General features: G+C 46.8%; 2 protein-coding genes across 2 annotated transcripts in view; one reads left to right on the top strand and one right to left on the bottom strand.

Annotated features, from left to right (window-relative positions):
* Positions 1-211: 211 nt before the first annotated feature.
* On the top strand, positions 212-13,876 carry cdc40 (cell division cycle 40 homolog; the record flags this gene model as incomplete). Its single annotated transcript, XM_079753246.1, has 15 exons — positions 212-394; positions 761-847; positions 940-1,069; positions 1,176-1,262; positions 1,778-1,917; positions 2,113-2,209; positions 2,434-2,573; positions 3,238-3,312; positions 3,643-3,688; positions 5,971-6,072; positions 6,857-6,972; positions 7,675-7,808; positions 10,459-10,535; positions 12,193-12,337; positions 13,233-13,876. 15 exons carry the CDS (start codon positions 212-214, stop codon positions 13,408-13,410), a joined length of 1,737 nt encoding a protein of 578 aa, XP_079609372.1. The 3' UTR covers positions 13,411-13,876.
* A 90-nt stretch (positions 13,877-13,966) lies between these two features.
* The window catches only part of mettl24 (methyltransferase like 24), a gene marked incomplete at its 5' end in the record, with an annotated part of 30,434 nt that continues 16,545 nt past the window's right edge, over positions 13,967-27,855 (bottom strand). The window contains 3 exons of the mRNA XM_079753247.1: positions 13,967-15,230; positions 19,978-20,209; positions 24,546-24,682. Coding sequence (XP_079609373.1) covers positions 14,913-15,230; positions 19,978-20,209; positions 24,546-24,682 — 687 coding nt within the window. The 3' untranslated portion in view covers positions 13,967-14,912. The remainder of the gene's footprint in view (positions 15,231-19,977; positions 20,210-24,545; positions 24,683-27,855) is intronic.

The following is a 27,855-nucleotide window of genomic DNA, read 5'->3' as shown; positions in this document are numbered from 1 at the left end:
TTGGTGACAGTTGGATAATCGAGCAGTCTTTCTTGTCTGCCTCAGTACTTGTTTATTCTACATATATATATACAATATTATCATAACACGTCATTCAAGCGAAATTTGTGGCTCGTATTATTTATTATATAAACCCCTCGTCAGGGCGAACTGTTTTCTTTTTTAGCGGAAGTACCGCCCCCTTGCTTCCGATGAAGCCACAACATCCAAGATGTCTTCTGCCATGGAGTCCCTCGTTTCTTACCGCAGCGATTCAGATTCCGAAAATGAGTCCGATTCTAGTTCCAGAAATGATATTAATGATCCGGACGCAACCGCACATCTAAAACCGTTACCATCCGGGCCGACCATGACCCTGGCTGTCCTAAACGCAGCCCCGGAGGTGGCTGTGAAGGTAAGCTAAGCGGCTAGCACTAGCTAGCGCTTACGGTACGCACAACGCTAACTTGCCGCGCTTCGGCTTTCAGAGTGAAGCATCGCAAACTAATGTAAAACATTCATTTTTATGATGGAACATATTGCCATCTTGGTAGCACACGGATATGATGTTTAAGGACCCCTTGGCAAATGTTTGATTTCCTCTTCCGACTGTTAGGATACTAGAGGGATAAGAGAGTGGTTCACCTTAACTGGAACTTGAGTTAACCAGGCCTCAACGGTGCCTTGTTTGCCTTAAAGAATACCCAAAGAACAACCACTTCACCACAACCAATCACATCAAAAGCTGGACTACCGTTTATTACTCTTTTCTTAATTGTAGGAGTCTGTAGAGACCGGACAACATCTGGATCCTGCGTTGAAGGAGGTCACTTTCAACCCTTCGTTTGAAACACTGTTTGCACCAGAGGTATGTTTGCGTTTCGTTAGAAATCCCACTGAAACGTTTAAACTGTGAAAATCTTGCTTTAAGGTTGGTTGTAACTCTTCTTTTATATTTAGTTTGGGCCAATCAACCCCTTCAAAAGCCAGCAGATGGCCGCCCCAAGGAATATGTTGTCTGGCTATGCAGAGCCCGCCCACCTCAACGATTTCATGTTCGAACAGCAAAGGAGAACGTTTTCCACCTTTGGTAAGCGGTTTCATATTATTTGTAAGTCATTTATTGATAATGTTGGACATGCGTAAATGTATGTGCTCATGTATTAATTGTCGATTTACTTTGGCTCCACTCACAGGCTATGCACTGGACCCCTCTGTGGGCACGGCTGAAGTGACAAACTCCTCCTATATCGGGGCAGTGGATGAGGCGGAGAAGAATAAAGGTAAACGACTAGAACCAATTTTTGATCCCTAAAGCTGGTATCAATTAATATCCAAACCATGCTTGTGTTTTACCTGCCAGTCTCACAAATCCGACTCAAGATTAATATCTGAAGTCTGATGGCATTTGAGTTCAGACCAGGTTGAATGGGGCCTTTTACTTAATTTCGCTTTATATTTGTTTGGACCAAACGTGTTGCTGGAGTTGGAGATCTGTGATTTTGTAGTACATACGTTAACTGTAAAACTGTTTATGTTAAAGTCTCAAAGCAGCACTGTTTAGGCTGGCCACAGCAGAAATGCATTCCGGAAATCTTCATCCACTTGCGCCAAATAGATTACTTCAGTAGAATATCTAATGAAATGGGAAGCAAGGCATAACCCTGCTATAACAGTTAAGAACTGCTTATCTCGGCCATGATGCTCCCTTGGTTTGCTGGGTATCATTATTGGAAATGGTCAGTCTAATCTACATATGTACAATAATTTGAGGTTGGTCTGGTGTTCTTCCCCCCAGGGATAACGGTGTTCGAGGCTGCTGCAAAGACAGGAGATAAAAGGAAGAAGGTTAAAGGAGGAGAGGCAGGCGAGATAGAAACCTTCCTCGGGCCATGGGCAAAATACGCAGACGAGAAAGATGGGGCCAAACCATCAGAGGTAATATAATTCATACATTTTGAAATGCCATGTGTATTTTTTACATTCAGTTTATTCAGTTTAGAATTTGAATCTACCCCCATTTATACCAGTTGCTGAATTAGAAAACTACTGCAAATGTTTTTCTGGCAAGCTGAACCATAGATGGAAAGTATTTATTGTTTTTCTAACTTTTTACTGTTCTGATCATAACAGGAGATGCAGAAGGAGCTGGATGAGATCACGGCCAAGCGGCAGAAGAAGGGGCGGAACGAGGAAGAGGCCCCAGCAGAGGAGAAGACCGTTCTCCATGGTAACTTGGCCCACCAAAACATTATTCCGCTTCTTTCCGGACTTGACCGTACGGACGTACCGCTTGAGACCCGTCAACTGTTCCTGACTTTATTGATTTAAGATCGAAAATCTTGTGGTTTTAATACATCCCCCTCATTTGTCTAAAAAGTATATATTTTTTAAATGAAACCAAAAGCTTCAGCTGATGTATTTCTCTCTCTGTGCGGCGAACTCTGTTTCCAGTCAAGGACATGTACGACTACCAAGGTCGCTCCTACCTCCACGTCCCCCAGGACGTGGGCATCAACCTGCGCACGGCAGATGTGCCGGACAAGTGTTACCTGCCCAAGAAACAGATCCACGTCTGGACCGGACACACGAAGGTTAGTGGGGACGCCTATGTGGGAACACAGGCAGGTATTGCCTCCTACTTCTCCTACTTGGAGTTAAGTAGGTCACAAGCCGCTCAAGGAGCACAGTGACGTAGAGCGGCAGGGGCGTGTAATAACGCTTAGGAGGAGTTGGGCTTTTGGGCCTCGTTCTGGATGTAACATGGAACCACATTATTGTGGCACCGAGTGGTATTCAGAGAGTGGGTGAGTAGTGGCTAGATGCCTTCACAGCAGTGGCTGTGTGAGAAATTTCTATAAAAACGTTTGTTAAACAATTACAGTTTACATTTCGGGAAGACCTCGTGTGCTGAATCTGTGTGTCCCCACTGTGCAACCCTTTTAGTGTACATACAGTGCATTTTAGAACTGAGGAATAAGGATTTTTCTAAGAGTTCTTGGTGAAGAAAATGCATGCGATTGGGACCATCGCAAATGCATATTGTTCAACCGTTTCTTGGTTGAAGCACTGTGTACATTTGAAAGGCATGATTCATGTAAAGTAATATATATAGTAATCTTTTTTTTTGTTAATCAGAGTAGTCAAATAAGAATAACTTGACTTGAACATTGACTTAAAAAATGTAGATCAACTTTTTGGATTTGAAACATGAAAGCAAATTCAAAACAATATTATTTTTGTGTTTTTCTCCTTTAGGGTGTCAGCGCTATTCGTCTATTCCCTGCCTCTGGTCATCTGCTTCTCTCCGCTTCCATGGACTGTAAAATCAAGGTACAACATTCATTATTAAAACTCAATACGATAAGCTTCCCTGTTTGTGCACAATATTGTGCAACCTATCCATGGCCTAACCGCTTCCTCAAGCATCATACTGACGGCCCCAATGCATGAATGAAATCTAGATCTGTCTCATGTGAGCAGGCAACATATTTAAGGGTAAGCATTGAACACCTTAATAACAACGATCTAAAACATAGCCTTTCCTAGTCTAACTTCGCGGCAGTCTTTTCTGTAGCGATACAGAGATGAAGATTATTAAAAACCTGGATGCAAAGCATTTGCTGCAGGCTCATTGTTCACATCTCCTCCTCCTGCCCACAGCTATGGGAGGTGTACAACGAGAGGCGGTGCATACGGACGTTTATCGGTGAGTAATCAGAAGCCTGTTGGCTGTGCTGATCCTATTGATGTCTGGTGTGCCTGTCTTTTATTTTCACATCGGCCTCACTGCCGATGCATAATGAGCATGGCGTTGCGTCCGTCCTCCGAAGCTTTGAACCACTTAATGATCTTTCAGCTCTTCCACTGTTCCCTCCTCAAAACGCTCCGTGGAGATTTTTGTTGATCTTCAGTATGACCGGGAAACGATAAAAAAAACACTGGGAATGGCATGGCTGTGAAACCGCAGCGTTTTATGGACATGAACATATCTCAGCAGCCAGACGTGCTGACACCTAGCATGCTGGAGATCTGAAACGCAGCCCTAACCCTTTGGGGAAATATCTGCAGCGTGTGACAGAGTGTGAGCTCAGCATTAAAGCAACGTTAATGGCACCTCTGTCGACTGGTGTGTGTGTGTGTGTGTGTGTGTGTGTGTGTGTGTGTGTGTGTGTGTGTGTGTGTATGTGTGTGTGTGTGTGTGTGTGTGTGTGTGTGTGTGTGTGTGTGCGCGCCTGTATCTGTTATTTACATGCATTTGTGTCTGTGCGCCTGTATGTGTTAACATTCATGTGGGTGGGTGTGTATTGTAGTGGGGATGTGTAAGCCGTTCCGCAGTACATTCTCTCCCAAGGACGGTGCCCTGTCAGAATGGAGATGGTTAGCCCACAGCTTTGCAACAGCTTTTTTCTGGTTTTGTTTTTTAGGGAGGGGAGCATGAATAATTCCCACACCCATAGGGGTGATGGGGAGGGGAGGCGGGGGCACAAGCAGAGGGCACCAGGGAAAGTGGGAGGGAGAGAGGGAAAGGGAGCAGGAGAGAAGAAAATAACTGGGTTAGGAAGAGGGGAGAATGGGGTCTATAGGCTGAAGATGCAGCCCCAGCCTGGCAGTCCTAATTAAGTTTTATCAAACATCTATTCATTAGTGAGAATTTGAACGTTGTAAAAGTATTTGACTAAATTCTCAGTGCCATCCACTGAATCGGGTTCCTCCCAACACTCTCAGACAACCCACCTGCTGTACAGCATCATGTTTTCTTTTGTTGTTTGGTTGCACTCAACTCAATTCATTCTACAAGATAGGATAAGGATGCTTTTTTTTTTATTTTCGCATTTTTACCTCATTGAAAGGCAACATTTAATTGAATGCCTAATGGCATTTTCTGCGCTGTATGTGAACGCCTGGCTGTGTTCTCCTGCATCACGGTCGCGGTCTGGGACTCACCGAGCAAAGAAAGACGGAATAAAAGGCTGTATTCACAGAGTAGAGGCAAAAGCTGCGGATGTGCATGAACAAGCATTCCTATTAGCATACAATACAGGAGGCTGCATGATGCTATGTAATCGATTTTGCATGCACCCTGGTTTTACTCAAGTGCGTGTGATTGCTTGTGTGCAATCCTAAGGAGGGGAGGGGCGGTGGGAGTAGCAAGTGAGACGGGTTGGATCACAGTGGCCGAGGCATCAAGGCCGTCTCCTGCGTTGGGGTTAGTTACTGTGCAGTGCCTTTTTTGGGGTCCAGCTGCAAGGCGTGTCCAGATCAGGGAGGCGAGTTAGCCACAGCTCTGTCCGGTTATCGCCGTGGCGACTGCAGAGCCTCGATAAAAGGCAGCTTTAAGAAGCCGGTGCCTTCGGGGGCCAGTGAGCCCAGAGGGAGTGTGTGTGTGTGTGTGTGTGTGTGTGTGTGTGTGTGTGTGTGTGTGTGTGTGTGTGTGTGTGTGTGTGTGTGTGTGTGTGTGTGTGTGTGTGTGTGTGTGTGTGTGTGTGTGTGTGTGTGTGTGTGTGCGCGTGCGTGCGTCGCTCCTTCAAAGTGTAGGATGAGCAATTGGTAGAAACCACCCAGAGCTTGATTTCTTTTTTTTTCTTCTTTTGTATCCAACTGCAAAAATCCCACCCATCCCTTCAGGCCTCTTAAGCCACTTCTCCAAAACACACCACTAGCTTTAGCGATAGTACCCCTCATCCTGTGGAAGACTCTGGTCATTAACAGTGAGTGCGCACAGCTAGACCGCCAGGCGGGCCATCCAATATTTTCATTGAGGCCAGGAGAAAAGATTGGACAGGCCTTTGACACCAACATATACCAGATCTTTGGGGGGATTTGTTGACGGGATCTTAATTGTCGTTGTCCTGCCCAATGATCTGGGGCATCAAGAGAGAGCTGTTGGATTGGAGGAGATGGGATGATGAGATCCTATTATGACGTGGTGGTTTTTGGTGGAAAAGATCTCTAATGTTTATGGGTTTTGTGTTTTTAAATCCCCATTAGGTCACAGTAAGGCGGTACGAGACATTTGCTACAACAACGATGGGACTAAGTTCATGAGCGCTGCCTACGACCGCTACCTAAAGCTCTGGGACACGGAAACAGGTAGGTCCCCACCGTTCATCTGGTATTAAGGCTTAGGCATCCCCTGTTCCGATCAGCCAAAACAAATGATGAAATCCCTGGTTTTCCATGTGGTCTAAATAGCATACACTGGTCTCGAGCATCAAAGCCTTAATTGTCCCATGACATAAAACATGGAAGTATGTATGTGATAAGCAGCAGCAGGTATACCAGCTAATGGGCTTTGTTCATTTGTTGGGAAATATGGTCTAAATATATATAATTCTGTTGCGCTACACATAAAATCACTAGAATATCCATGGTATGTAAATAATTCACGTCCCCAGTACTTGATTCTAGCAGATCGATTGAACTGTTGGCTGTAATTGTCACTAAGTGAGAAGCCCCTCCTCCACCCTTAATTAGCATAGTCAAACTATTTGTGTTTGGCCTGGTTATCTCTTGTCCATGTTATCCACGTATGCCCAGTGTTTTATCTAGCCGAGACATGGTGTTATGTCCTTACTGGACATCCATTTTGTTTCCCTCAATCCTGGTCCTCGAGATGTGCCTCTCCAGCAGGGCGCAGTAGAGAGCTTAATCCGCCACTTGTTGCTCGCAGCATCAACTACGGGCATGCCACTAAATATCTGTGGCAGGTGAACCCTTGCTCTTTAAAGAAAGAGCTGGGCTTTGACTCACCGCTCAAACGACTCAAGTGCAGCTTCAGTTTGTTTGCACTGTTTCTTCTTTCTGTTGTCAAAAGCCCCGTGGATTGTTCGTTCTGGAGCTCTGATCTCTCAATGCGCTTGCCCCCCTGCCACAGGCCAGTGCATCTCGCGCTTCACCAACAGGAAGGTGCCGTACTGCGTCAAGTTCAACCCGGATGAGGACAAACAGAATCTCTTTGTGGCCGGCATGTCAGATAAGAAGATTGTGCAGGTAAAGGCTTTTGCTTATTTCCTATCCGTTTTCCATTTTGTTCATTTTTATCTGTGATGCGTCGTGGATCACTGACAAATTCAGCAAAGCCAGACGAAAGCACACACAGCCTACGACTAGGAATACACAACCACCGTTCTTCCCCCAGTAGTATAAGATACGGTCCTTCCTCTCAATGCGTGTGTATGGGTGGGTGCGTGTGTGTCTCGACGGGCCTAAGGCAAAATTATTAATCACTGCATTGTTTTTGTAACTCAGGGGAAAAGCATATCTGTCATCAAAATGGCTAATCCATATCTAGTCTATTACACAAGAGAACCCTCTGGGGCCTTCAGGTTGTAATTCAGATGAGGTGTAATCAGGAGATTGGGGAGGCTTGCGGTGAGGTTTTATCGACATCTAGGTCTTTCTGTTCAAAATAAGTAAACAAAACGTTGGCGTTGAATATCGTCTGTTGCTGTTTAAACACTGAGACCAGGATTGCAGATTTATCATTCTGCGCCATAATACGGAGAAACGGCTAGGATTTCAGACGAGGATTCGCCGTCACGGTCGCAATCTGGGGATCATCAATAAAAAGGGATGACTCAGGCGCTCGGATGAGAAACGCATCTCATTATGATAATTTGGATCACAAGTACCCGATTTCTTTCTTTTGGTCTCGCTTTGATTTTGCATTACTTTACGCTCTCTCTCTCCCAGTGGGACATCAGGTCGGGCGAGGTGGTGCAGGAGTACGACCGTCACCTGGGCGCCGTCAACACCATCACCTTCGTGGACGAGAACCGACGCTTCGTCAGCACATCGGACGACAAGAGTCTCCGCGTGTGGGAGTGGTGAGTGTGTTATCGGCCGGAATATCGTGTCTTAGCGTGAACGCCGCCTGTGGTTTTAAGAGGAGAAAGACACGGGTCATCAAAGTCTGTTTTACAACCCTCAGTAATTTCTGGCAATGTTAGAATCCCTGGGTTAGTCATTTCTGGGCGAGGTGCCTGTGAGCAATCATTCGACTGTTGCAGTGAGTGCGCGTGCAGTGAGTCTGTGTTGAAATTGTGTACACGTTCTGGCCAGTGTTCTCTGAAACATCTTGGTAGGAAAAAAGCCTCGGTGGCGCATGAGCGATCAATAACCCAGCCATTGCACCACTCGTGTTAGTGGTCCGTAGGTCGCTTGACTTGGGTTCCCCACATCTCTACGTCGAGGGACACAGGATCAGTCGCCAAACCATGCAGGATTTTCTCATGGCTTTCTTCTCTGAGGCGAGCCCATTGGTTAGCACCGCAGCGTCCTTTACAGGCAGGTCCCGCGCAGCATGTCCACAAACATCCAGCTGACCTTTGACACATGCACCACCACCCATCGCTCGCCCTTCCCAATGTGCTGGTCCAGCCATGCTGGTGATCTGCTCCTGATTCATGACCTGCTCTCTCCGTTTGACCCCTGCTCGTGTCCTTGTTCTCGCCCATCATCCACGGTTTGCAATGACGTTGTTCTAGCAATCACCCCATGTGAGCCCCACCCCTCGGCCCATAAATTATTTGATTAAGTGGAAAGAGCCCCTGCAACACTTCACAAAGGCACACATTAAATCACCAGAAGATGCCGAGGATAGAACAAGTAAAATCAAAGGGCATCCCTTGTTTTTCTATGCAACCGACAACAACACCAACAACCACCAGGGAATTGCTAACACAAATAATGTTACCTTTTATTGGTTTACTGACAATGTAATTGTTCTTTATACGAACGAATATGCCGGGAGGTTCCCATGGCGATAAACAAACCTCTGCTGTGAGAGCAGCATGAAGCCATAACCAGAGTCCTTCATGTCTGAATGGGAGTAGAGGAAGGCAGTATATAAGGATCTTTTTCTCATTACTTTGGAATGAGCCGATTTCTATCTACATGGGGAGTGAGTCCTCTTCCAAGGAGGCCATCGTTCTGCCCTGCCTTGGTTCTACAGCAGAGCAGAACGGCTCAAACGAGAACATATAAAGTTGCATTTCTACATTTAATTTTACCAATAATTTTTATACCGCTTTTGTGGCGGATGCAGATACTGATATTGGGGAGTAAAGGTTTACCGACATCGATATATCGGCCGATACTCCAAATGTATGTATTGGCCTTTATTTGATAAATATCTTGGGGTTGGAGCAGCTCCTTGGGATTCGCTGCTTTCCCCTCCAGCAAGGCTTTGGACCACAACAACAAACAGCCCACCAATAATCTAGCGGGCAGTAGTTTTTAGTTAATAACGTTAATGAGCGATGTTGTGTATGCAATGCGCCAACCATCTTTACGGTTATACTTTGTATCCAAGTAGCCTTACCCTCCCTCGGATGCGGACATCAAAATGAACCGCTGGCCAGATGGGGCTGCACACAGCCACACAAACCGTGGCGTTATATATAAGTGGCCTAGAAGCTTATCCCTCTCTAGGACACGCCTAATATAGCCTAGGAGGATGAGCTTATGCTTCAACCTTGCCCCCAAATATCCAATGTATTCAGAGGATTCTATTATAACAGAGTTCCACTTTTTAATCACAGTGTAAAAGTAGTGTATCCAATGGAAGTTTGTGAGTGAGGGAGATTACAGTAAGCGGGTGTGCTTAGTTTCCATGGTTGAGAACTAAAAGTAGGCTAGCACTCTTCAGCTGGACACCATTATAATACCGAAATCAACCTATGTACAAAGACAGATTATAGATTGTGAGTGGTTAAACTCATTTTTTCGCCGGCTAGGGCCTTCAAATCTTAGTTTGGTGTGATCAAATAAAGTGTTGTTTTTTTCCCAAAAAACTGATATCTACTGACACCTTGCGCAATACAGTCCCGTACAGGTGACCGTAGTGCAAAGTGCAAAGTTGAAGGGGAATGCTATCCATTCACCAAGTCACCCTGTGTATTTCTTCATGCATCACGATGCTGTTCTGGACACCTGAACAACGACCTTGAAGACCCTGTATACCTTGTAGCCCCTTTGATCTGATTCACATTCTAAAACCACGTGGCTCATGTTCAATGCATCATGTGTGTATAAACGTCACTTTATATAGTGCCGGGTTATCTTTAGCCAGCCACCGAAGCGTGAGTTCTCTCTCCCGGGACAAAAATGGGGAAGACTTAATGGCCGGAACGGTAACAGGCCAAACGAGATCAATAAATAATTAGATCCCAGGCATCCTCCGATCCACTCCAACTTTATCATTTATTAGATGTCACACTGGGTACATCCATGGACATAGCTCGGACGCATTCACAGTCTGTTTTCTGAGACAAGAAGGGGGGGGAGAGAGCTTATGGTGTGTAAACACACAATTTTAAGTGTGTGTGTATTTATGCGGTTGTGCTCTTAAGTTGCCTTGTAAGACTCGGGGCGTTTTGTCTCTCGTGTCTCGACTGGTGATGGGTGGTTATATGAAAGACCGAGGCAGATTAGCTTTGCTTTTAATTACGTTTTGTCGTCTTTTTTCCTGTGTAGGGACATCCCCGTGGACTTCAAGTACATCGCCGAGCCCAGTATGCACTCCATGCCAGCTGTCACACTCTCTCCCAACGGTAAGTGCTTCTGGCACAGATAGACGGGTAACGACTCAGTAGATGTGGGAGGGGTCATTTTTTAAGCAGGGATGATACGACGGTACGATGAAACCTCGATAAATCACGTCACAGATACGAGAAGATGATCATCGAGGCCTCACGTCACTGCTTTCATCTTCCCGGGGAACATTCCCGCATCCATCCCAGAGGGGGTTTCCCCTTGGGGAACGTGGTGTGCATAATGAAGCCGGTTCCTGTCGGAGCACCCTCATCCTAAATGTCAACCCAGCACCCCTTTGCATCAAACCAACGATTCCTAACATACAGATCCTCACGCATGCGACTGAAATCGTTTTATTTTGAACTCGCACCAAACTTCTGATATTCTGATAATGCCATTTGCAAATGTTGGCCTTTTTTCTTTTCCTTTTTATATCTGTCAGAGGTTATTCAAATGTCATTCCCTGTACACACACTTCCCGGCACCCCCTCCATAAAATCTATTTTCCCACACACCCTCTCTCAGAGCACATTCCGAATTTCCCTCGGGTTCCTTTACCAGAAGTACAGCGATTTGGCGAAGCTGCGTTTTGGGTCTTCTCCGAGGCACACCATGTCGCCGCGCGGTGACTTTGATGCCGGAGTCGTGCCGGCACGCGCGGCACTCGGCAGAGTGGATTTCCAGTGAGCGATCACTGATCAAAACCTCCTCCACCCCATTTTCCCCAAATTGCCTCCATCTTATCCAGCTAATGGCCCTGGAGTGAAGTGTAAATGCCTCCTGGGTGCTGTGGGGTGCTGGGAGCTGTCTGGATTTTGCGCGGTGCACACACACACACACACACACACCCACAGCCACCTGTCATTGCCCGGCCATCTGCGTTCAGCCGTGATCATTGCATATCCGGATTTTAAAACTTCACCGCTCATGGTGATCGGCCATTGGCTCCCTTCGATAAATTCCTTTTATATACGGTTCACTTTATGGACAATCGTCCCTAAAAACGGATAAACGTCTGATGTAGTTAATAGACTACAGGCTGCGTGCTTTTTATTGGCGGGACAGAAGAACACAAAAAAGGGGGGTGAGAGTATAATGACGAGGCATTAGCCTGATAGTCATCCTTAACTGGCTTCTTAATTAATACTGAATTTCGCAACGTTTAAAAGAAACTGTCAGGGATAGAGGGGATGGAACCAGGCAAATGTTGTGCAGGTCAGAGTCCAACCTGGGTTAGGACAAGATATATTGCCTAGCCTACACTGTGAGCGCGTTAGTGGGTTGAGCCCTTGAATACCATGTCTAAATATAATCTAAATAGACTACTCTGAAACTCATTTCACACCAAACTTACCAGCTGTTGTTGTTCATTTCTTAAACATTGTTGATTCAGATGAGATGCGAGCATTCGTCCCGCAGGGGAAAGTCAGATGGTACCGTTGCCAATAATGAAATGAAGGCAAGACAAAACATGGTGTTATCGTAATGTTTATTTTATACTGGAAACTTATGGTTATTGGTAAAAGCTGTATCTTTGTCCGACACATTGAGCCCTTGCACTTAAATACAGTGGGTACACGAAAAGGACTACAATTGTAGTTCCTCATTGGGTTTTATGCTGTAGTTTGACATCATCCGTAAACCTCCCCCGTCTCTCCCTCTCTCCTCCTCCAGGTAAATGGCTGGCGTGCCAGTCAATGGACAACCAGATCCTGATCTTTGGGGCCCAGAACCGCTTCCGCCTGAACAAGAAGAAGATCTTCAAGGGCCACATGGTGGCTGGCTACGCCTGCCAGGTGGACTTCTCCCCCGACATGAGGTGAGGCTTCACTCTCTGCTCCGTCAGATTTGGGGATGGGGGTCCACTCTGAGCCGCCGCTGAGGGCGAGACCTCTGTTTGATTGTGGACTGGTCCAAAAACTGAACATTCACCAACGATCGTCATCTTGTCACAACGGAAAGGTCTAGCTGAAGTAAAGTAACGAACCCGCCTGAGAGTTACGAACTAAATAGTGCGATTCGAGCAGTCAGGACGGTCGTAAAGGTTTTAGGAAGGAGGACTCATTAGTGCGAGGGAGGTTGTCAAACGTGGTCCAAAAGCCCGTCACTCACGCCTCAGGAAGGGAGCCTAGCTTACAGAAAACGACCTCTCTGGCAAAGGGTTTTCAGACAGACGTAGCAGACTTCAAAGATGGAGAATATCCCCATTTTTATAGTTCTTTCCATGAACTGAAAAAGGTTATTTAGGGTTTACCAACCTTTTAAACAAAAAAACAAACGCATTAAGAGTGACAGGCCTTGCTAAACAGGGAAGGCATGTTCAGATCGTATCCCAAGCAGTCTAATAAAATGACATGTAGCCTGTCTTGGTGTCGCCGATGCAGACAGCTCAACGCTGCAGCCCCATGTCGTGCCCGCAGTTGGCCCATATCCACCCCTGCTGCCCTCTTGGTTCTATCACACATTAGTCTCAGTCGTCAAGTCGAACCCAAGCCGTTGTTCTCAGCGGCTGAAACTCGGGGGAGCCAACTAGGCCAGCCAGACACCCTAATTTAGGACCAGGCCCAATTATCCTTATCGCTCCATGCCCACCTCACCCACGTACATATCGGCAGGTAACCAACTGCTCCCCTCGGTAACCACGGCAACACCACTACAGTCACTCAAGTTCTAACCCAATTCTCCTCCATTCCCCCCCCCCCCCCCCCCCGCAGTTATGTGGTGTCGGGGGACGCGGACGGCAAGCTGAACATCTGGGACTGGAAGACCACCAAGCTGTACCACCGGATCAAGGCCCACGACAAGGTGTGCATCAGCGCCCTGTGGCACCCGCACGAGACCTCCAAGGTCATCACCTGCGGCTGGGACGGCCTGATCAAACTCTGGGACTAGACGAGCGGCGGAGACCCCCCGAGGTCCCTGTGTGTGTGGGAACGCCAGCCGCATAGGTGCGAGCTCTAACGAGGACCCCATGTGAAAGCTGTCCCCATCAGTGCCCGTGTGAACACGGATCCCGTCGGTGCAGGTGTTAACGCGGTCCCCGTGAGGATGGGTGTGAACGAACACTGCTGCCGCGCCCTCCCCCCGGCCCCCCAGTTTTTTTCTCTCTCCAGGAGATTGAGGGGAGCAGGCTGAAGCAGGGCTGGTATCCAGTCTGATCCTAGAAGTGTATTTTTGTATGGCGTCGTGTTCATGCTTCTTGTTAAACACACAGCGTCTACATTCAAATTATTTGTTTTTAAAGTTGAACTGATTTCGCTTTTATTTGCTAATGTACTCGACTGTTTTATGGAAGATGGATTACTTTTTTTTTGTATTTGTTCCTGGACATTGGTTAAAATAAACATTTTGTACAGTTTATTGGCCTCGAATTCATTAGTGGCTTTTCTTTTCTTCCTCTCAACCATGAAAGTTGCTTAATAGCCTTCCCAAAGAAAATAAAGAAAAACCCTTTTCGTTCTCTTTGAACTGCTGTAAATTATTAGCAGCATTACAATGATAATAGACTGGGGAATTATTCCTACGATGTCAATCTAGTGGATTATTTTCTAATCAATTCTGGTGACTTAAATTCTGCAATGACAGATTATAGATCACAAGGCCTGGCAGAGAGAGAGGGCAGATAGAATGGTGCAACTGCTTATTGGCAGTCAAAGTGACATTTCCTATTGGGTAAACAAAATGTATGATAAGCGTAGTCATTATTGAAGTACTTTTTTTTTTTTCTGTCAGTCTTATTTATTTTCTCTTTGAAAAGCTACTACAACAGCGCAGCGTTCTATTCCAGCTCCCACCAATTTTTGGAAGAACAATAAAAGTCAAAGCAATCCTCACAGTATTGACAACATGCTCTCATCCGGTCTGTTCTCACTGCTAAAGGTGGTCCCAGATCTTTCCTCAATTCGGATATCTATGTTAATGACATCCTGCACTTGATAGCGCTACAGGAACCGTTTAGGTACCTCCATTACCCGGTCTGTGTTCCATGCAGTTTATACTGACAGCCCACAACCACCTTAACGTGATGACAAACAAATACGGCTCCTTTTCTTTCTGGGCACAAAGCCTGCTGGTGTGGTCTCGATCCCTGCTTGGTGGTGCTGCGTTCAGCCCACCCACCGTCTAGGACTGTTGCTGTGGTTGGTTGCAGGTGAGCCGATGCAGTCGAGGGAATGAATACGGAACAAGGGAGTACGACACGGCTGAGGTCATTACAGGCCCATAGACGTATAGGAGAAGGGGGGATGGGAATCGCTGCAAGACTAAACCTCATGGGTGGGTAAGACTCAGATTAACATCTGGAGAAACCTTTCATCTCACTTTACTTTTTCCCTTTTGTCCTCTGGAGTACCTCCAACTTCCAACAAACAACGTCTGTTTTGCCTCAGTATTCCTCAGGGCTTCCACTTGGTGTTCACGAAGCCCAGGGTGTAAGTGCTGCTGGCGTTCAGCACGTTCTTGTGCAGGAAGACGTGCGGCTTGGCCGGGTCGCTGTGGCAACGGAAGAGGCGGAAGCTGGCCCGGTGCAGCTCCTGGAGCAGGCTGAACCAGTAGCGCACCACGGCAGGGTCGTGGCCGCCAACCTCGAAGCCCGCCCAGTGGAGGTGGACCTCCAGCAGCAGCTGGCCCACCGAGTCCAGGACGCCCTCCAGGACCAGGTTCTCCAGGATCTTCCACTCGGCGCTCTCCATGTCCGCCTTCAGCACGTCCACCTGTCAGGGGCGACGAGAGAGAGACAGAGAGAGAGAGAGAGAGAGAGAAAGAGAGAGAGAGAGCGAGCTGAGAGTTAGTGGAATACAGGAGCTGGGAGAGGACCAGTCAGGCTGTGGATCGGTGTCAGGAGAATCCTTCTGCCTCGGAAAGTGGAATGCCAAAATTAAAAAAAAACAATTTAGTCGGTGGTGGAGAAGGAAATTGTGGCCGATTCATCCATTTTTGACGCATCCACGCGGTGCGTTTAGTGAGCACTCTGCAGTTACAGCAGATAGCTTCAGTAATGAGCAGCACTTTCAGATAAAAAGCGGTATCCTTGCATCAAAAGTGATATACACACGCGGAAAACATGCAGATCCCCCGAGTGTGTAAGTACCGGAATGTGTAGGTTAATTAAAAAACAAGCTGGCTGAACCGTCCGACGCTAGCTAAGGGTAGAGAGCAAGACGGTCTATTAGAGATCCATGTGAGGAGGCCTGGGGCCCCAGCTGCTTCATCAGCAGGCGGCTCGTCTAGGGCCTGCGCTCAGCGGGCCCCGGGGCCTGGCCTGCCCTTTAGATCTGCCGGAATGCACTCAGTACGTTCCCTCCCTGGCTTCCTTGGATTAAATACACTGGCTTTAAGTGGCTCCTCAGCGGAAGTACTTGAGACGCGTTTTAGACGAAGATGGCGTTCAGCGTTCCTTTTTCAGCGGGCGAGACGACAGCAAAACAACAATGAAAGTGAAGGCTATAGTATGGAGGACAATAGTGTTTGTGTTGTACTGATCAGTCTCATAGCACGTGTCCTTCAGAAAAGTAGGCTGTTTCTGAATTCCATAAACTTGACTGCTCACATTTATCCCCATTAGGAGAAGAAAATGCGTCTCAAATATCAAAGGCGCCACCAAAATCCCTCTGCTCATTTGCACGACAACACAAAACGAAAACCCTTGAGAAACTGGCATCCCACAGAGATTTGTTCCCACCCTTCTTGGATCTGTTAGTCCCTATGGGCCCACCCCCCACCCCCCACCCCCACCACCACCTCCACCTGCAAGGATGAACCCTTAATTGGCCAGACACCTCAAAATGGAAAGTACATGTGCCGTAGTCAAGAACCGGGCTGTGAACTTCCTCTGAAGAGTGTTTGCTGTGTCCGTGTTCTTTTCAATCTGTGTGTGTGTGTGTGTGTGTGTGTTTGTGTGTGTGTGTGTGTGTGTGTGTATGTGTGTGTGTGTGCATGTGTACGTCTGTGTCTGTGTGTGTATGTTTGACTGCATACATCTGTCTATCTATGTACGTGTGTTGTTTGCATACATGTTATTTCCGATTTGTTCAAGCGTTCATTTCTGCAGTGTGTGTGTGTGTGTGTGTGTGTGTGTGTGTTGGAAGGTTTATTTGGATCAACCAGCTACCCTAGACTTATCCTGTATGACACGTGTCAGGCCCCTACCTCGTTGCCAGAGGACTTGACATAAATTGCCTTTATGGCTCAACGCTCTCCGATCCAATGTCACCGCTCTCCTTTGCAGAAGTGGTGAGGCTGACAGGCTCAGCCTGTTGTAAATGAAGTGCTCTAACTTTGAGACGGCTGCAGTTCATCACCGTGTGTAGTCTTCCATGTAAAGTATTCCTGAGCTGCATGCTTCGTGAGGGCACACCGTGTAAAGGGGTATCTAGGATGCCAGCTTGACTTTGATCATCACTTTGAACGGGAGTGTAGAAGGACCTTATCTGTCACTTTATAGAACAATGATCTTTGTTGTTTGTTGTGAATGAAACACATTTGCACTACATCCCACCACGTTTTTCTCAAGCTGTTGCCTTTATTTTCCACCGGTCTGAACTGATTGATTGCGTTGTGGCAATGGTGACTCCCAGCCGAAAGGTACTGTGTTCAATCCCCCATATCTGCAGCCTAACCTGTATGCCCCACTGAGCAAGATGCCTCATCCTCACCTGCTCCGAATGACGTGTATCCTAACCCACTGTGAGACGCTTTGGATAAAAAATGGGATTTCTAATGTCCACATTCCTAAGACCTTCTCTTTAATGGCTTGTATCTGTTCCACTTTTAGTGGCTTTTAGTGGAAGCATCGCTGTAATAGCAAAAAGTTGTCCATTTTAAATGGCGGGTTGGCACTGTCTCATTACTTAGGATAAATGCAATCAATTCATAGCTCATTAAGATGCTTAATCTGTGGTTTTTGTGGAGTCCTTGAGAGATAAACACACATTGTATTAATTGCACTCAGCCAGACACCAGGGTTCCTGGCACCACGTTCATAAAGCGATTAGAAAACCGACCATATTTTTCTTTAATTGCGCATAAATGCATATTGCAGTGAAAACAAGCCGCATTAAGTGCTCCTTCGTGTCTGATACACCAGACATTGTAGGATAGTGTGAGCTTTAATTAGGAAGCAGCTGCAAGGGGACAGGTGGAACACTCCCCGAGAGAGCTACTGATTGTAATAAACAATATTGGATTACGCATGTTTACGACACCCTCGACACAAGTGTTTATTGGTTGTAATTCTTCCGTTGTCTATTCAGTACTATCAGCGTTTGATAGTATACACTCTTCCCGGTGTGGCGGTTCTTCTCCCCATACTCGACCACCACTTTCCTCATCCCCGCCAATTTCGCTTTAAAGGGGACATATCATACCACCAGGTGTGAGTGTGATTAGCCATTACAAGCCGTTTTCAAAATGTGCAGCATTGTGACATCACAGGTGGGCGTGTCCATCTAGATGTGTGACGGATAGATGGACACGCCAACCTGTGATGTCACAATGCTGCACATTTTCAAACCTGCTTGTAATGGCTAATCACACTCACACCTGGTGGTATGATATGTCCCCTTTAAGCACTGGGAAAGGAGCCATCTGCAAGTTTTTCATTCATAACCCAGAAGGCATAAAAACGCAAATGCATATTCTGTTTTTTGTTATTTTATAGTGCATTGATTTCCTGCCTGCTCCTTTTATCCTCCCCCCACAGAGGAGGGGGGATGTGGGAGGCAGGGGAGTCACTGAGGGACTGGGAACCACAGCAGCCAAATGTACCACCAGCGGGAGAATGTGTAGCGCAATTAGAAGCTGTTTGCACAGGCGGACGGGTCCGTGCATGGAAAGCAGGCGGGTCTGCTGACTTACGCAAACACAGATCGATATTCATGTCCTGCTCCTCACACACATGCGCGCAGGTCTTTCGACATGTCTCCGTTCAAACACGTTTTTTCCCCTAATTTCCTCCCCGGATTGTCTGCATGAATATTAACGTAGAGGTTGGCAGGTTGGTATTTGCTTCTGTATTCATCATTACCCTGGGAGTAGGAATGAACCAGCCCAGGCTCATGAGTGGTGCACTTACAGCACACGCCATGCCAATCACCGAGCCCGCGTGCGCCTCGCTCAAGAGGCCCGTCGCAAATGTTGCACTGATTAAACCTATTGCTCATGAATAAAAGAGTCAAGAGGAACACAACTTTGATTTAATACAATTAATAAAAATAAAAAAAGATGTATAAGCCTGGGCATGGAGTCTGGCTTCGAGGGGTAAAGTGTGAGGAGCTATAAGTCATGAATCAGAGGAGGTGATTATGAATGAGGGCGTTGAGGGGGAAAAGAAAGAAGATCTGGTAAATATGTTACTGTATTTTTAGGAGGGGGGGTGTTGACAGGACTTTTATGTAAGTCCATTCAAGAGAGATTTAACCCTAAGAAAAAAAAAAAACTTTTAAATGTCCATGCCTTTAGTTTGAGCAGTTTAGCTTATTTGTGGCAAGTGTCTGACCTTGAATTGTCAATAAACCTCTTCCAATGTGTACAATGTCCTCTCAATCCATATCTATGCTTATTAGCATGCACGCTATTCATCTACAGATTGTGTGTGTGAGCATGGGTGATTGCACGCAAACAAGGCGTGTGAAAGTGAGTTTGTGTTTGTGTGTGTGTGTGTGTGTGTTTGTGTGTCTGTGCCTGTGTGTGTGTGTGTATGTGTGTGTGTGTGTGTCTGTCTATGTGTGTGTAGTTTCATGCACATTCCCATTGTGCAAATATGTGGGTACGATCATCTCCACAGATGCCTATCTAATGAGGAGGAACGCAGTCTCTGAGGGCCTTTATCAGGGCAACAATCCGGCATAATGATGCGTCCAGAAGCAACGCTGATGTGCTTTAGGAGTGTTGGCCTCACCTCAATGCCAGAGAGAACACGCTGTAGCAGAGGAGCCAGTGATTAATTGCCGGGGTTACAATGGTTGAGGAGGGATTCTCGGAAGAATGTTCTGAGAATCCCTCTGAAAGGAGAGATGTGAAGTACGAGAGCTACAATAAAGATAATCCACCCATGTCTGCATTCATAACCTTTGTAACTCCTGGAAGTCTGACTGTGCTAGCATTGGGACTCGAGGTCCTCAGGTGTCTTATTTCCTGTCTCCTAACCTGCATATGATATCGGAAATGTACCAATTCCAACCCTTCCCTAGACTCCAATCTCCAATTAACTCTAACTCAAATCACCTGCAGCCCGGACATTTGCGTTCACACGCACAGCCCCTCAGATGTCTGAATCAGCCCCTCCAGAGTTTACCCGGGTGGGCCCCTAGTGCAAAGCGAGTGGGTGGGCCGCTGGCGGCCCATCTCCGGCTGTGTGTTGGCAAAACCCCTTTAGGACAAGACTAACCTTCCGCGTTTGAAAAAACAAAATAAAGTACTTAAAAAGTGCAAATTCAAGATGAGGCATGCTATCATATCCACCTCTCTGTGTCCGAAGTCATTGAGGATGGTGGCCAGCTTCTTGGTGCTGGAGTGCTGGTGGTGCTGGGCCCGCGCGGCCGGGTTGGGGTCCCTCCAGTCCACGGAGAGGCGATGCAGCCACAGACGGGCCTGCTGCTGGCGGTGGGGCTGCTTCAGGCTGGGGTCGAAGCAGTGGACCTCACAGCCCGCCTGGGCCAGGAAACCCTCCAGGGTCCGGTCCTCCATGCCCAGTCTGCAGCACACACACACACACACACACAGACGTACACGCACGCACACACACACACACACACACACACACACACACAAGCACACACACCCAAATAATTAAATATCATTAATGTCTATACGCAAATGCCCATTAACGTAGACACACTTGTGTACAGACACACACACACACATTCACACACACACACACACACAAACACACAAACATTCGCACACACATGCACACTCTTCTTCACAAACACACGCGCACATGTGCACATTCACGCACAAATGCACACGCCAACAAACATACACACACACAAAACAGAAAGGGGTTAGAGGAAGCGTGTAGAAGTATGCCGGTTGTACGAAAGATGGACGAATTGAGTGGATCCATTAGTGAAATTGCGGAGAAAAAAGTGTAATGGCTTCTTGTGTAGGATCAATAAAGTTAAAGGGACTTTGAATGAGGTTGTGTAATCACGACTCCATCTTGGCTTTCAAAGCTCAGTGCGTAATTCAAAAATATGGTCTGAGGTAGGGGGAAATTGGCCCCATTTGAGGTAGGTATGAGCTTTGTTTTCATCGGGGAGAAAGGTTAATGTAGTTTTTCTCTCCTAAGGCCTGCTTATCCGCTCTTTGATAAAGCTTTGGGTGAATTTAGCCAGACAGACTCTCCCTGTCTCCCACCATCAATCTCTTTCTCTGTCCCCCTTGCATTTGCTTTCTAACACACACACACTCACACACACACACACACACACACACACACACACACACACACACACACACAAACACACACTACAAGCACATATGACCCAGACATCCACACACAGCACACACACACATACCACACACACACGCACACAAACACACAAACACACACACACACACACACACACACACACACACACACACACACACACAAACACACACACACACCATAAATGCCACACACACAAACACACACACACACGACACACATGCCACACTCCACACAGGCAGTGTGTAGAGTCCACATCCACTGCTTGTCTCGTGTCTTTCATTTCCTCTCCTTTTGATCGGCTGCCCAAAACTGATTGCCGTCCCCCTTATATGGGTTGTATTGCCGCTTTGTAGATTAAGAAACAAAAATTAAAAATTGGTTAAAAGGACTGGACTGGTTATAATGTAGGACACGGAGCAGGTCAAATAATGCAGAGGGATAATGATAATTGCAAAAGCGATAATTTCTTTATTTTATAAATAACCCATCCGTAAATGATGCTAATTACAGTCTAGTTTTCAGAATACAGGCCTAATCAAGGATATTATACGATACCAAACACATAACCACACCGGAAACAATGCTACAATATTGCCTATAATTACGTTAATGTCACGCCTGATTATGCTTTAAACTGCAAACACAATTGGCCACAATTGTGATTATTCAGATACAAGAAACATTACAGTGCTTGCATGTTTTGACTGTCTGCTCCAGATGTGAGCGTGGTGTAGACAGGGCGATACAATCAGCTTTTTGCAGACAATGGCTCTTTGGTAGGGCACCCCCACCCCCTCCCCGTCTCACGCTCTGCACTCCCTGGCGTCTTGTTTTCCTCAAGTCCTCGCTGTCATCACAGCGGAGGGAGTTTCCCTTCTCAGGGTTCTTCCTGCGGATAGGTGAGCCCCGATCAGATAACGCATCCAGGAGATGAATTGGGAAGTTAAGAAATCGAGATGTCGCTTATCTTTTTCTTTTACCGTTACACAATAGCGTTTCCTGCCATCTTCCCCTTAGGGATTAGGTATTGATAGCGTCGGCACTCAAATAATCATTTCATTTTTTCCTTGTCGTCTCTTTCACTACAGATGTTCGCGTCTACGGCTGAGCGAGAGCCAATGGGGATTTGTATAATTCGAGACATCACATAACCTTCATCCTACCTTTGCGAGGATATATGCAAATCACAGAAGGAGACGTGCGGGGAAAGGGCATGCATGAGCTGCTTTTGACGTTAATTATACGGATGCTCCATAACTATACCATAAACTGTGTCAAGTGAAACTATGCTGCAAAAGGTAGACAAGGGGAAGAGAAAGGCCAGGTCTGAGTGTTTCTCTCTCTACCACTGCTGTCTGCCCAACCAATGTTTATTCTAATATAATATCTCTAATATCCTAATCTAACAATATCTCCCCTAGTACAGATCTTCCCGGAGGCCGAAGTACACTATAATTACACTATTATTATTATTAGCTTTTTCAGTCAAAAGCATGGAGTTTATTGTTGAGTTGGTCGTATAATATTGCATCCGAACTAAGGAACGAATAAGCATTGTCATCTATGCGTGTGCATGTGTTTTTGTAAGTGTGTGTGTGTGTGTGTGTGTGTGTGTGTGTGTGTGAGAGTGACTGAGTGTGCATGTGGGCAAAGGCTTGAGTCTGGTTAGTTAGTGTGTAGAGTCCCTAGCTCTCTCTCTCTCCCTCCCTCTCTCTCTCTCCCTCTCTCTCTCTCTCTCTCTCTCTCTCTCTCTCTCTCTCCCTCCCTCTCTCTCTCTCTCTCTCTCTCTCTCTCTCTCTCTCTCTCTCTCTCTCTCTCTCCCTCCCTCTCTCTCTCTCTCTCTCTCTCTCTCTCTCTCTCTCTCTCTCTCTCTCTCTCTCTCTCCCTTCGTCCTATCGTTCCCCCCTGAACCTGAACAGCCCAGAATCCTCTGCACTGCAGTTATCTGCTCGTCACTCTAATTCCCCAACCACGCTTAAACGTCGGAAAACAACAAAACACCAAAAAAAGAACAACAACACTCAATTCAACGCATTCTGCTTAACAGGAGGCAGACGAGGTTGAAAGCGGCTTCAAGCCTCCTCAGAAGACACTAGGGTGACACTGTGTGGGGCTTTGCGGCGTGTGTGCCAGAGATAAGATGTGGGCGGTGAGGGATAACAAAGAGAAACTCATTTAGGCTGACTGGGATAACAAACCGCTACGGCTAACGCAGGTGGACGTCTCTGTGTTAATCCTTTGCTCTTAGGGTCAGTGGGTCCAGATGCAGGGTGTGTCACTCTCCTACAGATATTTGGCATACCTGGCTTAGAATCAGCGCTGTGACAATGGGGGATGTGTGTGTGGGTGGGTGGGTGTGTGTGTGGTTGTGGGTGCATGTGTGCGTGCGTGCTTGTGTGGGGGTGTGTTTGTGTTTCTGTGTGTGTGTGCGTGTGTGTTTCTGTGTGTGTGAGTGTGTGCATGCGTGTATGTGTATGTGTTTCTGTGTGAATGCGTTTGTGAGTGCGTGTGTGTGGGTGTCTGTGTGTGTGTGTGTTTGTGTGTGTGTGTGTGTGTGTGTGTGTGTGTGTGTGTGTGTGTTGTGTGTGTGTGTGTGTGTGTGTGTGTGTGTGTGTGTGGTGTGTGTGTGTGTGTGTGTGTGATACATTTCATTTGCATGTGGTCTAATGAGGTACGCACGGCCAGGAATCTGGGTCATAGAGGGGCCACGGGAGGAACGTATCGGCCCCCCAAAGCAGGGTTTTTAGCATCACGTACACACACAATACACAATATCACATAGCTTTTCCCCCGTCATAATTGGCGTTGCTGTTTTTGCTGGCTTCCTGTTTTTGTACAAGACAGATTTAGGTTAAGGGTAAATTGAAGTGAGTGGGTAGTGCTCTCTAGAGAGGCCAGTCCCGGGGAGGGGCAAGACCAAAATGTAAATACAACTCTTGGCTGAAGTAGAAATCTGATTTCAGATTCATTTTTCTTCACTGTGTTAATTGGGCCGAGCCCATTTGGCATAAATCAAGGAGAATATGCATAATGATGTGTTACTGTAGGCAGCCTGTACATGAGGTTTTACACACTTTTCTTCTCTCTCCTTTCCCTCTCTCTCTCTCTCTCTCTCTTCCTCTCCCTCTCTCTCTCTCTCTCTCTCTCTCTCCTCTCTCTCTCTCTCTCTCTCTCTCTCTCTCTCTCTCTCTCTCTCCATTGATTCAACCACCTTCCCCTCACCTCTCGGTGTCCAACACTGCCCTCAGTATGCCAGCACACCTGTGTCATCTCTCAACAGACTAACTAATACACACTCTCTCTCTCTCTCTCTCTCTCCCCTTGTGCTAAATCCCTTTGCCCGTGCGTCCCATCTCATCAACACCATGGATGCAGAGGCAAAGGCTACTCCCAACCCACCTGGCTGCCCCAACCTCCCCCCACCCCTAGCCCCTGCGGCCCCCTCTGGCCTCTGGCTTGGCTCGAGAGAACCTGCCACTCACACGGCACAGTGCTGGAACCAAGAAGGAGTGTGTGTGTGTGTGTGTGTGTGTGTGTGTGTGTGTGTGTGCATGCGTGCATGTGCACATAGCACATGGCTCCGCCTTCCACTCACCCCAGAGAATAGATCCTGCAGTGCTTGCTGTGGACCTTGTGCCACAGGCTGTAGCTCTGATCCAGACAGACGGCCCAGGCCCCCAGAGACCCCTCCCCCTCATCTGCCTTCCCATTGGCCAGGGAGCTGCAGGACACCTGGGCAGGAGAGAGGGAGGTCCAGAGATCAGAATGCATGAGAGGGAGGGAGGGAATGAGGGAGGGAGGGGAAAGGGAGAAGGGAGAGAGAGAGAGAGAGAGAGAGAGAGAGAGAGAGAGAGAGAGAGAGACCCCTTCAAATATAATATACCTTGAGTGGGCTCAGAAAGGGTACAACAAAAATACTGATATTACAGGGCCAGGGAGCATGCAAATGGTTGTGTCTAAAAGCATTTTGTGTGTCGTTAACAGTGTCCCGCTTGTACACTGAGATTGTTATGATGATGTGCTGCTTTACCCTTAATGCTCACCTTATGTAAATCATTAGGATGTCTGAGGGCTGTTTGACGAAGGGCAGCGTCCAATTGGTTGGTTTATGGTGGTCTGTGCCTGTAATGTAGGCACTGTGTGTATATGTGTGCGTGTGTGTGTGAGTGTGTGAGTAAGTTTGTGTCTGTGCATTCCCATTTGTATTCCACCATTCCAGTGGGGCTCTGTGGATTGAATGACGCTTTGTTTGAAATCAAGCTTATGTATATGCACTCCTGTATGGATTCATAGAATCCATTTCTTTACATAGGTTAATTTCTGGTTCAGTTTACCAAAGAATAACTATTTGTTCATTGATAAACCTTCACTGTAGCAATGCAAACACTGTCTTGAATCTTTTTGTTTTTAATGAATTAATGAATGTTAATGAATGAAATTGTATAACACTCCCTGCTTTCCCTCCATATATGGCCGTGTTTCCTTGGGGTCGTGTGACATGCATGTGGAGGTCGTGGGAGATGGCTGGCTTATAGCCACAGATATTTGGTTTTGACCATAAATGCATTGAAATGCCTCATGAAGGTCCTGTGTTTACACACATGCCTCTTCATGATCGTTTGCCACAAAGTACGAGCACATGATCGCACGCCACTTCAACGCATCCATTCGCTCGAACATCTCTCTTGGGCAGACGTTGTTTGGGTTGTGTCCGTAGACGTTGCGGCCAGACATATTTGAACAGAACTAAAAGAATGGGATCAAAAACGGTTGGAAACCACTGGCATATGGGTTGGTTTGTTGTTCTTCTAAAAAATGTAAACGAGGTGCGGCCATTCCCATCATCAGATCCTTCAGAGGGACCGACAGCGACTGTGGTTTCAGAGCCACAGTTGGGGGACTATGGTTCAGGCTGGCCTTTATTTCAAGTCGCTACACATACTATAAGTGGCCGATATATAAACATGCTGTACTTCAACTTAAAATATTCAAGAAAATAGGCAGAAACTTAAAAAATGTATATTTCAGAACTTTTTACTTTGTATAATTTATGTGTCAATACCTTTTAGTTTATATTATAACTTATATGATTGTTATTGTCTCAAATCACGGAGCTGGAGCTCAGTGAGGGATTCTGAGTAGGCTGCAATTCTGCTCCCGGCCAAAGGGGTCAGCGGGGTGAGAAGGAATCTCTGTCTCTTACAGGTAGCTCCTTCAAGGGCCATTATATAAGAGGATGGCGACTTGAACAACCAGCATGCCAATTGTTGAGTTTTGTTCCTACAACATTAAAATCTGAAAAGCCCCAGCGATTTTCCCTCTTGACGGCTGTCAGTCCCCTTCATGGCATTCTGCAGCTTGGCCTAATATACTTAGCTGCCAGTACTGTTAAAATGCCAGTGAGCCCCAAATCGTGTTTTTGTCTTGTTTTTAACATTTAATTTGGGTAATTTTGTCATATTTAATAAAATAATACTGTTATTTAGAATAAGAATTTGCTCAGAGAGGGTTAAGCTTCTCGGGCACTTATAGCACGGTGTGAGTGCACTTTATGTACCACGTCGCTCATTATAACACTCTTACTCAACGACGCATACTTGCACCAATAAAAAAGTATCACAGAGTTGTCATGGGCTGTAACCATGGGGATAACACCTCCCCTCTCCTAGAACTATCAGCCCAAAACCCATTTTTTTCTAATCTCACAGCTCTAATTCAAACTGAAACGGGAGGTTCATTGAGGGTTTAACAGTGGAGCGAGCTAAAGAGAGGGAGCCACAGTCAACGGGGGGACCACGGGACAGAGAGAGACCTGTATGTCGAGGGCGTTACTGACGTTATGCGATTAATCGGATTCTCGTCGGCCGGTTGGTTATCGAGGCCACGCCGTGTAAACCAAAAGGCTATAGGATCAGTGGTCTACACACAGGAGTGAGATAATGAGTGTATGTCGGGCTGGAAGAGGGCGGGGATGCGTTGGGGAATGCGTGTGACCCATATCTTTTGTTTGAGATCTGATGATTTCTTTAACCCTCAAATCACATCTCTGATTGTCGTGCCAAGGCGAACCGAGACCGGGGGGCCGCCGAAATCAAACGACAATCAAAGTGATGAAAAATCTCACACTTCGTCGTTTCCATGGCAACTAAAGGGCGCGTTCTGTGAAAGTGCCAATCGTCCGCATGGGCGCCGGTGCAAATAAGCCCTCTATGGCGGCCATTCTTAATGCGTTAGAGCGTAAGGCGCTCGCCAACATACAACCGACCTCGTACAGTGAACAGCTCCTTCTCTGGACCGTTTGCGGCCCCTTTACTTCTGCAGCATAATCAGTGGCATTGAGCTGTTGATTGATGGAGACGATCAGGTTGTTTCCTGACTGTGCCAGGGGTGGTGATTGGTCAATAGCGTTATGATGAGGACAGCTGTGGTTTGATTTAGTATTCACAAGTCAATGTCTCAACGAGCCATTTTGCTGACGTGCCAAGTTATGTTCAATATCCATATTGTTCAGCCCTATGCTTTTCTAAGTGTGTGTGTGTTTGCCAGTGTGTGTTTGCAAGTGTGGGTGTGTGTGTTTGCTGCAGGCTAGTCTCTTTAAGTAGAGTCTCTGCCAGATGCTGAGCCATTCTGGTATCTCAGCTCAGGACGCTGATCTATCTGCTCCCTGGCAGCCTGTCAGGGTGTTTGACTGACAGATACACACACACAAACACAAGCATGCATGCAGGCACGCATGCACGCACACACGCACACACAAGCGTGCACACACACACACACACACACTAGCACAAACACAAGTACACACACACTAGCACAAACACACTATTATGCACACAGGCACATACGTGCACACACACACTTACACGCACACACACACAAACACACACACTAGCACAAACACAAGT

This window comes from Pollachius pollachius, assembly GCF_949987615.1.
Source record: "Pollachius pollachius genome assembly, chromosome: 16".
Taxonomy (NCBI): Eukaryota; Metazoa; Chordata; class Actinopteri; order Gadiformes; family Gadidae; genus Pollachius; species Pollachius pollachius.
This window is presented reverse-complemented; position numbering and strand designations above follow the sequence as displayed.